Raw genomic sequence first — 11,139 nt, 5'->3', positions numbered from 1 at the left:
CTAGTTTTACGAGGATGTCCTTGACGTCAAGTATTCCGCTCCCACATTCGTTTCTTATCTCCATCTTCACGAGCGCCGCTTCTTCTTCTACGTCCCCGACAATGCTGATCCATCCTTCCCGTTGTTCAATTAAAAATTTTAGAAGATCTTTGGCCCGCCGGGGCCATATTCTTTTTACTGGGCAAGGTTCTGTATATGCTAATGCGCAAGGGATTGCCCGCCATTCAAAATCACGGAATCTTTCTTCGAGTTGATAGATTTCGCAATAAGGCCGCTCGATAATACGGGCCCAATCTTTTAGAAAAATAGTGGCTGTCCCATCCTCATAGGCACTAAGAATAACGCCACGTTGCCATCTCCGTCTATCGTGAACGGCGACAATTTCATCTGCTTTAATGTCGTCGGGTCGGTGATGCAGCAGTCGCCCTCGTCGCGTCATCCGACGTTGGAGCTCCTCTAACATTTCTTCGAAATCGTCTGTAGAATTTTGTAGATGAACCCAAATCAAGGTGGGTGAGTCTACCCTTATTATTTTTACTTTCAGAGGGCTTCGAGTCAAAGTTCCCGTATTTATGTGGCCGATAGCAGTAGTCATCTATAAGAGAACCACGGACTCATTGGGGCAAATGTATGGTATTGTTTACATTAGAGATAGAGGGATAAGAATGGAAGAGTTTTTTTTTTTTTTTTTAGTTTTTCAACTCGAGAGTATACGTTGAATTTTCTTTAGGCGGGAGCAGGGGATAATTGTGCTGTTCCCGTCTAGGATCCTCTTGTAGTTCTGAGAATCTTATTGCTTGCGATCCTGACTCGTCAGGTGCTGAGGGAGATGGATTCCTTAATTTACAACGGTCTTTTCCTAGGTGTAACAAGAGTTGGGTGATTGAGTCCCATATTGCTCCTACTAAATATAGTGACCACCCGTACACGGTGTGCAGGGCATATCCGTGCACAAAAGTATCTATTATTAGTTTTACAACTCTTACTGACATGTATATTCCGATTATCCCCGCGCTGACATTCCCAAAGATTAGAAATCGATTCCAGAATTTTTCCCATGCAGATGTAGCTATTTTCTCTATGGAGGCTTCGTCCAAAAGGTTAGAGATAGATCCTCCATTTATGGACCCCGATTGCCCCATCATTCCTCGGGCTACCGTGTTAAGCAGAGCTGGTCGTTCGGCAGGAAACATTATATGATCCCTAAGCGTTTCGAGTTCGTTTTCTGTATATATTCCGCTTGTGGCAAGCGAGCCGGGACTAATATATTTCCATGTTGGTTTAGTCATGGGCTTCATAATTATCGGAGGTAGCGTCTCGACTGGTTTGGGTGTGAATTTATACCATGAGTCTCCGAGAAGATACATGGCGGGTGCGAGTGAGTTACAAGTAACCTCCGTCCCTTGACGCAATAAAATATGAGTTTGTGGGGTTAAAAATAGACTCTCATTATTTCGTAGTACTGGTAGCTGATCATAGCATTTTCCAGTGTGAGCAAGTTTCACCTCGACAGGTACGCATTTCACTATATGTATCACTTTTCCGGCTAACAAAGCCATATATCCTGCATTATGTGGTAGGCGAAAGCGTCTGGGGCGTGAGTGGCGAGAGCCAATGCGTTTTTTAGTACCTTTTGTTCGAGGGTGCATTGCTGTTGGAGGACATTTCTATATAATTCGTTTACCTGAGTGCGTACGTGTTTTTCCACATACAAAAACTTGGAGTTTATGTAGGCAAAAATATCGAGGTTTTGCGGGCGATATTCCTTACCGAATATTGAACTCCCGAAGGTTGTTTCATAGATCAATAATTTCGGGTGTTCGGTTCTTATGAGCGTGTATCCACAGTGTGTATATTGTCCTCTCATTGTCAGTGCGAAGGTCGTTTCTTGAGAATTTAAAGAGTAAACTACCTGTGATTCTTTGCCGGTATCATCTACTAGTACATCCGCGAATCCATCATAAAGTGACCCGAAATTAGAAAGTGCACATTGACTCGGGGGGAGTGGGTCCCAGTAGGTGTTTCCTCCTTCTAGATCTACGCATTGGGTGGACTTGAAATCGCAGGTCACTCCGGACCGGAGCACTATTCGATTTGAGTTGAGTTGGACCGTGGCCTCATAATCTTGGAGTGTGATTTTTACAGTTGCGAGCACAATCACGTTGGTCCAACTCCCAAAAGAATCGGAATAACTAGTCCCGTGGCACGTTCCTGCGTTACCTATGTGCCCTGCCAAGGTTACTGGTCGTGAGACTGATTGATTTGCCTTTAAATCGGATATCACAGTATTTCCGTGACGATAGGTTCCGATCCATTGCATTTTCATGCAAGTTTCACGGGAGGTTTCTTCTATGTATGAGTATTTGCCATTAAGCACGTCACCGGTGTGAGAGAACATTCCGCATGTTTTTACTATCCTATCGATCTCAACTTTGCATTGAATAACTTTTACTGTTTTAAATTCATTGATCTGTAAGAGTTGTATATATTTTTTGGTCTGGTTCACACGTTGAAGAGGTATATCGCATTCTTCTGTATTAAGTAAGGACATTGTTGTTATATTTGCCATCGGTGATCCGCAATCGTAGCCTATTATTCCGGCTGTTTCGCGGGCCCATGCTATTATTAGTATTATAGCCATAACCCGGGGATCCATCTGAAATTTTGATTGTTGTTACTATTTATTTTAATGGTTAAGGATGGGTTTTATATGGGAAACTCTCAATCGATTGGGATGTACAATTCGGCTATTTTTCTTTATTCTTATTTTAACGTTCTTTCTATTTATTATTTCGAGAATTTCGTGAGGGCCAGTATAATGGTCTCCGAATTTACCGGGTTTAGGCCCTTTTAATAAAAATACGTAATCTCCAGGCCTAAACGTCTGTGGATTAATTTTCTTGTCGTAGTGTTTTTTCGACTTAATTTTGGCATTAATAACATTTTCGCGGGCGTTGGTTTGGATGCCGTGAAGTTGCGTAACTAAATTTATCAAATAGTCATCGTAACTTGCTAATTTATCTTCTGGGCCTAAGAGTTCATTAGTCGGAATTCTTGCTATTTTGCCGAATACTAATTCATATGGCGTGTGCTTCGTGGCTTCGTGGACGCTGGTATTGTAATTAAATATTGCGAGTCCGATCCATTTATCCCATTGCTTTTGTTCATTAGCATACTGCTTTAAATATTCTCCTAATGCATGATGCGATCTTTCTAATGAGCCGTTCGATTGAGGGTGGAAAGCCGTTGTGCGAAATTTGCGAATTCGGAACAGCTTTGCTATTTTCTTCATTAATTCACTAATGAAATTTCTTCCTTGATCGGTCAATATGGCTTTGGGCGCTCCTAATACACAAATAAATTTATCTACAAAGGCTTCCGCTATTGTTTCGGAAGTCTGGTCAGGTAAAGGAATCCCCATACAGAATTTTGTCAGCTGATCCTGCAGGATTAGAATGTATTCATTTCCTCTCATGGTTTTAGGTAACGGCCCCACTATATCCATAGCAACTTTGTCGAAAGAAGATCCTGGCGTGTCAGTTATCATCATGGGTTGTTTAGTTTTTACCCTAACTAATTTTTTCAACTGACACTGCAAACATTGCTGTATATAATGCTGGACATCTGTCTTTAAATTTTCCCAATAGTAATTATGTTTAATTCTGTTATAAGTTTTTGTAACGCCACGATGTCCTCCGGTAGGCAAGCAATGTGTTTCTCCGATTATAATAGGTCGAAGATCTCTTGGAGGGTATTTAACTAATCCATTGCAAATAATTAGTTTAGTCGTGGAGTTGATAAACGTTAATTGCAATAGTGGTTTAATGTTATTCCATGGTACATTGTTAACAATATCCGTTTTTGCAATACTAAGAGTTTCTAGTTTTAATTTTTCGACTATAACACAGAGATCTTTTAGCACGGCTGTTACCTGAGTTAAAGTCATCGTTGGACCCTCGCGCTGTCCCTCGCTAATGGGCAACGCCATATGGTAACGTTTTTTATATTTTATAGCCTTAACCCTGCCTAAGGTAAGATCTTCCAAGTTTGGAAGCTCATTTCTTTCGAATAATTTTTGAGAACCTGAATCTAAAGGCTTTCCTGTAGTATCTACGAAATATGCTACGTTATCCTTCCGCAAGAATAATAATTCTCGAGAGTCGAAAACGTTGCTTTTAATTATTTGATCTTTAATAATAGTAGGCTTTGTTTTTCGTCGTTTATTTATTTCGCAAATTTTATTTGCGTCATTTTCACTATCGCTTTCTTTATCCGGTGGATCGTTTCTATTTCTTGTCTCGTCGTTTTCTTCTTCTTCGTCCTCTGTTTCCTCGTCTTGGTTTTCCATTGTCTCGTCGTCAGTATTATCGGCTTCTCTTGCTGTCGGTCTGTTTCTAATCTTCGATGATTCGGTTTCGTCTATTGAGTAATTATGAGCGGTGTCTTTAATCTTCGCTGTCTGGCTTCTCGTTTGTATTTTGTCGCGTGTAGGAAAGTCTTGAGTTACTTTCTCTTTCATTGTGGACGCAGGCTGCGTGGAATCCATATGGTTACTATACAGATCGTTGTCCGACGGCGGATTCTCAAATTCCTCCTCGTCTGAGAGATACAATTCAAAGTCTTCGTCTTCTTCGTCTGTTTCTTCTAATAAACCGGCTATAATTTCTGCGTCTTTCGGGTCATTAGGATTTAAGAATTTATTATGCTTAACTACATTACAGATTCTTTCATTGCAATTTACTGGATTTCTAGATAAAGCGTCGGCATTTACATTAGTTTTGCCGGCTTTATATACTACATCGTAATCGTATTCTGCTAATTTAAGTCTCCAGCGAAGTATACGCATGTTGGCATCTTGTCCATTTTTGAACCAGAGTAGGGGTTTATGGTCTGTGACTAGCGTAAATTTGCGTCCGTATAAGTATGGACGAAAATGTTTGACGCAGTATATTATTGCTAATGCTTCCTTTTCGTAGGTGTCATATTTTATTTCATTATCGGTTAGTGTTCGAGATGCGTATGCTACTGGTCGATCTTTATTTATTTCTCCTTGTGACAAAATGCCTCCCACGGCTATTCCAGATGCGTCGGTGGTCAAAATAAATGGTTTAGAAAAATCAGGATATTGCAATACTGGTTCTTCGCATAATTTCTCTTTCAATGCTTCGAAAGAATCCTCTTGAGCGGATGCCCATTCGAAGCGAACGTCGTTTTTTAGCAAGTTAGACAGTGGTTTGGCTAGTGCAGAAAAATTTGGTATAAATCGCCTGTAATATCCCGCTAGTCCAAGAAACTGTTTAATATTTTTCGGAGTTTTTGGTCGAGGAAATTGTCTTACGGCTTCTAATTTTTTCGGATCGGGCTTAACACCGTTTCTACCTATTATATGCCCAAGGTATGTCACTTCAGTCTTCAGAAATTCACATTTATCAGGTTGTAATTTTAAATTTGCTTTGCGGAGTCGATCCATTAATAGTTTATATTTTCTTTCATGCTCTTCCAGTGAAGTAGCATAAATAACTATATCGTCCATATAGACGAATAATTCCTTGCCTTGCAATCCGGATAATACTAAATCCATTAAACGTTGGAAAGTCGCAGGTGCATTTTTTAATCCGAATGGCATTCGTTCGAATTCATAATGCCCGAAGGGAGTAGTAAATGCCGTTTTGTGACCATCGGCGGGGTCCATTTTTATTTGATGGAAACCAGAAGCTAGATCGCATACGGAGAAATATTCCGCTCCTCCTAATTGATCCAGGATGTCAACAATGTTAGGTAATGGATAAGCGTCGCCAATGGTTTTTTCATTTAAAGCGCGGAAATCTAAAACCATTCTCCAGCGTTTGTTTCCCTTTGAATCTTCCTTCTTAGGCACTATCCATATGGGCGTATTGTAAGGTGACTGAGATAATTTTACTACGCTTCCATCTAACAATTCTTCAACTTGTTTATTTATTTCTTCTTTATGAATTTGAGGAAATCGATATTGTCTAGTATTGATGGGTCGGTCGTCTGTTGTCGGTATTTGATGTTGCAACACGTGAGTTGCTGTTAATTTTTCTCCGGGTATGTGGAATCTATCCTGGCTGCCGGATATAAGACTTATTACGTTATCTCTTTCTTGGATATTTAAATGATCGAGACGTAATAACTCCATAATTTCTGCAAGCCTATTCTGCTCCAAATTTTCAGAAATTTGAAAACATTCGCGAGGTATTTTATTTTGCAAATCTTGCTTCTCTTCTTCTGTTTGAATTTGTTTACTTTTAAAATTTTCACTCATTTGTTGAGTTGAGGCAACATTTTCTGCAAGAGATTCATTTTCTTTAGAATAATATAACTTACTTATTTCGGGGGTCGCGGTTCTGTTCTCCTTTGAACGTATTTTTGTAATTGAATGAGAGATGTCATCGTTTCTTATGATCGTTTTGTTTCTAAGAGATTTTATTTTTTCTTGAGAAATAGAGGAACTCTTTTCCTTCGGTTCCCTTAAAATAAAAACCGCATCGCTTGACGAGGTTTGGTAACTTCCCTCTTCACGATCGGCAGGAATGAAGTGCTCTGAGGGAGGGGTTTGGAAACATCCCTCACTAATAATTTTTAGATTCTTGGATAATCCATTAGAAGTTTGGTAGCTTCCCTCCGTTTGGATTTGTGAATCGCTAGATAATTTAGGAAGAATTGGGAATTCTCTCTCCCTAAGAATTTTAAGATTACTGGACAATCCAAGGCAGGTTTGGTGATTTCCGTTTTCTTGAATTTTTGAATCTCTGGGCAATTCAGGAGAGATTTGGAAGCCTCTTCCTCCAAGGTTTTGGAGATCTGGATTTTTGGAATTAAAATTGTTATTCAATTCTTCATTTTCCTTTAAGATTTTATCTTCAGTTTTCTCTTTTATTTTTGCCTCATTTTTAAATTGATTTTCCTTTATATTCATTCTTCCATTTTCCTTTTCTTCGAGATTTTTCATTTTTATTTGATTACTTAATTTCTCAATTTTTCCATCAATTAAATTTACCTTCTCGTAATGTGTATTATTTCCACCTTCATTATTAATTTTTTCGTTTACTTCTTCTTTGTTAGTCTTGCATTTTATTTCCATAATTTCTTCTAGTTCATTTGGCATCTCGATTTTATCCTCGTGATCGTCGAGTATATCATTCAAAGGCTTGAGATACAGAGTCGGTACTTGAACTTCTACTTCCTCATCCAAAGTACTTATAACATTCAGGTAGGCTTTTCCGTCAACGTTTTCTGCTATAGTTTCCTTTGAATAAATTCCATGGGCAATTTTTAATTTAGGTATGTACCCGATTTTTATATCAGGGTTCCCTACTCTCACATAAAATAATGATTCGGATCGTGGAGCTGCGGTAATAATTTCTGGAGAAAAGAAAGGAACGTTAGTGCCTGCTACGTTTAAATAACCATTAGCATAGTCGATTTTGGAAAATGTTTGTTGAAAGAAATCGTTACCTAATATACCGGATTGTGATATAGGAAAATTACTTGACACGATATGGAATGTTACTTCTTTCCCGAAAAGAGGAAGAACGATTTCTCCGAGAGTATAAACCGGGTATTCGTTTATTCCGCTTAACTTCAAAATATTATTGTAATTGATAACTATGTCCGTGGGTATAAAATGTTCTTTAATTATATTCGGTCCTGACCCAGTATCCAATAAAAAGGTAGTTTGCGGAATCGTTTCACAAAAATTTACCTGAACGGTAGGCACGCGACTATGCTTGTCAAGATTTATGGTTACTTGGCGGGCGGTCAACACATGCTTATTTACTTGGTTTCTTTGGCTGGCGACGGGTGTGAGATCCTTCCGGACCCCTGCTGCACACCCGACGTCGAGGGTCCATCCGCGTTTCCCGAATTGTTTGCTTTTCTACGATTGTTGCTTGCAATTCGCAGTTCGCAATTCTCGAGGAGGTGCCCCTGCTCTTTGCAATATCGACAAACTACCAAATCTTTAGGTACCGCATCTACCTTTGGATTTGATCGACAATTTTTTGCGATATGCCCGAAATTATTGCAAATTTGACAGGTGATTTTTAATTTGTTCACCTCGCCGCGTTGCTCATTTTGTTTTTTCCAACAATTATTGGCCGTATGCCCTAGCCGATCACACCACTGGCAAACTAGAGAGGGCTTATTTTGAATATTAATTTTATTATTTCTACATGACTTAGCGTCATGCCCGGATTTAGAGCATAATTGACAAATGACGTTATTTTCCCGTATCATTCTAACAGACTGTCGAGTTTGAGGATCGCGTAACCGACATTTGTCGGCACTGTGCCCACGTTTTTTGCAAATTTGACATATTAAAATTTCAGTTCCTAAATCGGATCCGATATGACCCAGCTGAATTGTCTGAGTCAATTTTCTGCATTTAGAAGCTGAATGTCCCTCCTTGTAACAAATTTGACACGTTTCGCGCGGCCGACTAATAATTGTTTCTCGGTCGGCAGCGCTACCTTTGCCTTGTCGCAAGTCGGTCATTGAGCGTAGTTCGCGCTCTATTCTTAATGCATCGGATACGGTTTCGTGAACATTTAAATCTCTCGCGATTCTTTGCTCAATTTCCGGTTTCAATCCTCTAATGAAACATTTGCACATGTCTTTTTCCAGTGATATTTTTACATTATGATCGGGTGGGCCATTTTCCCATGCTTTATATGCTTCTAAGATTTGTTTTCCTAACAATTTTACTCTATTTGCATAAGTAATTACATCTTCTTCATTTTTTTGATAAATGCACCCTAATTCCCCTTGCAATTGATATACGGTCTTAGATGCCCCGTATACTTGTTTTAAATATGCGGTTAATTGAGCAACGGTATCGAAATTTTGATCCTGAATTGTACGGCGCGCTTCGCCGACGATTCGTGTTCTAATTATGCGAGCAAATTGAAGCTCCGCCTCGGCGGGTAGCATGGACTTAGCTTCCTCGCATCCTTCAATAAAATAAGATAACGGAATATTTTGTCCATCAAAGAAAGGGACGGCCTCTACCGCGTACTTCAAAGAAGCGAACGGATTTGAGTGAGCCATTCCGGGTGGTTTAATTTTAATGATAGGTTCGGGTCCCTCTATTCTTTTTACTGTATCGTCTCCCGCAACGTCGGAGTCGTCGAAACCAGGTATTAGCGTCTCGTCGCCACCTCCCAACGAACTTTCCGAATCATGCAAAGTAAGATCAAATAATCTAGGAATTTTTTTAAAGGATGTGGTGGGAGTTGATGTCTGTGTAATCGTGACTGGTTTACGTCCAGGTATACCCTGGTTTTCAACAGCAGATTTATAAATGTTATCGATTTCTTCTTTATTTGATCCGGACCTCGTAGTCATTCCTGCTCTTAAAAATTGCACTTTTCATCCCGGACGAGCCCCCAAAATTTCTCAAATGGTCTGTTACGTCCAGAATTCTCGAAATAAGTCTCTCGGGTCGGTTGGCAGGTAGAGACTTAGGGAAATAATTCGAGCGAGGTAGGAAGGACGGAACAAGCCTAATCTCTCGCACACATGTCTCCGGGCGAGTGCGACGAGTCGAATGCGTCAGGTGAGTCAGAATGTAGGTCAGGTGTCGAGGATGACGACCTATGACTCTCATTCAGACTCTTGCATTCGTGTAGTCCTTATTTTGCGTAAACGAATCGAATCGCTTTTACGCGGGATCGGACTAAGTGCAATTTTATCGGAGCGGGAATTAGAGGTGATTGAAGTAAAGAAAAATGATTGAGACTAACAATTACAATTTATTTTAACATAATAAAAGAAATAACCAATTACAATGATAGGTGATGACTAAAAGGATAATTATTAATTTACAAATAATATTTTTGTTAGTAGAAAACATGTATAATAAAAAGAAGAGAAATATTTTATGTTCTTAATAACAAAAAAATTGTAATTATAACTTAAATTCTAGTTGGTTATAAGTGTGCATGTGTAGGTGTATTTTATGATCAAGGAATTTTTAGTTATCCAGGTAGGCTTTGGAGCGAGTCGAAGATTTCTTCAAATTCATTGAGTACTCTTCGATTCGCTTCGATATTTTTATTTACTATATTCTCTACCTGTTCGGGAGTAAATAATGAATCGGAATGCGGGTTTTCTTGGGGAAACTCTAGCGCGGGGGAATATGGATCTTCCGGAGGTCTTCGAACAGGTGAATCGGAATTACGATAAAAAAAATCGGGGGAAGATGTAGGAGGAAAATCTGTAGGAGAAAAGGTTGAATCCCGAGGAGATGCTAAGGGTTCTGCAAAAGGATCGAAGGTAGAAGACGGTGACTCTGGTGGTTGTTTAAAATCTGGTTCTACATGAGATTCAGGAGAGTAAGAGGGGGAAGGATAACGACAGGGGGAAAAAGAGTGTGATTCGGGGGACGGATTTGAGACTGGCGGAGATGAGTCGGTCGGTTCGTCGGAAGTACTCAAATTAATTAGAGCGTTAGGCAAAACAGAAATTTTTGCTCGCTGTTTGCGTAATTTACCGCAGAGCGATAACGTTGCGCCAAGCCTCCGGAGCTTCTTATTTCGGCGATTCCGACAGTTCTTAATGGCTCTTCGAGTTTTATGGACTCGCTTACGCACTAAAATGAATTTGAGAATTGAGGCTACGTTCTCTCTTTCTTATAAAAGGAAATAAAATTTATATTATAACTTCTTGAAAAAAGAAAAAAGAAAAGCAAAAGGAAAAGTTTGAATTAATAAGAGGAACGGAATTCTTCGTTTCCGCTGGAAGCAAAGAAAACTGCGAATTCAATCGAACGAGAGTTCGATTGTATCCAGCAGGGAGTAAGGAGAGTCGCGGACCCAATCGCGAAAGCTCGATTGTATCCTACGGGAAATAAAAGAGTCGCGGACCCAATCGAAAGAGCTCGACTGTATCCTACGGGAAATAAAAGAGTCGTGGACCCAATCGAAAGAGCTCGATTGTATCCTACGGGAAATAAAAAGAGTCGCGGACCCAATCGAAAGAGCTCGATTGTATCCTACGGGAAATAAAGAGAGTCGTGGACCCAATCGAAAGAGCTCGATTGTATCCTACGGGAAATAAAAAGAGTCGTGGACTCAATCGAAAGAGCTCGATTGTATCCTACGGGAAATAAAAGAGTCG

General features: G+C 39.8%; 1 protein-coding gene across 1 annotated transcript; it reads right to left on the bottom strand.

The window, feature by feature from the left end:
* Nucleotides 1–688: 688 nt before the first annotated feature.
* LOC120358389 lies at nucleotides 689–2,689 on the bottom strand. Its single transcript, XM_039452516.1, has one exon. It carries the CDS (start codon nucleotides 2,654–2,656, stop codon nucleotides 1,547–1,549), a length of 1,110 nt encoding a protein of 369 aa, XP_039308450.1. The 5' UTR covers nucleotides 2,657–2,689; the 3' UTR covers nucleotides 689–1,546.
* Nucleotides 2,690–11,139: the final 8,450 nt, after the last annotated feature.

Source organism: Solenopsis invicta, chromosome 8 (assembly GCF_016802725.1).
Source record: "Solenopsis invicta isolate M01_SB chromosome 8, UNIL_Sinv_3.0, whole genome shotgun sequence".
Classification (NCBI taxonomy): Eukaryota; Metazoa; Arthropoda; class Insecta; order Hymenoptera; family Formicidae; genus Solenopsis; species Solenopsis invicta.
This window is presented reverse-complemented; position numbering and strand designations above follow the sequence as displayed.

What these genes read in the sequence shown, in the direction of transcription:
- LOC120358389 (XM_039452516.1), bottom strand. Translation starts at nt 2,656, where the DNA reads ATGGATCCCCGGGTTATGGCTATAATACTAATAATAGCATGGGCCCGC.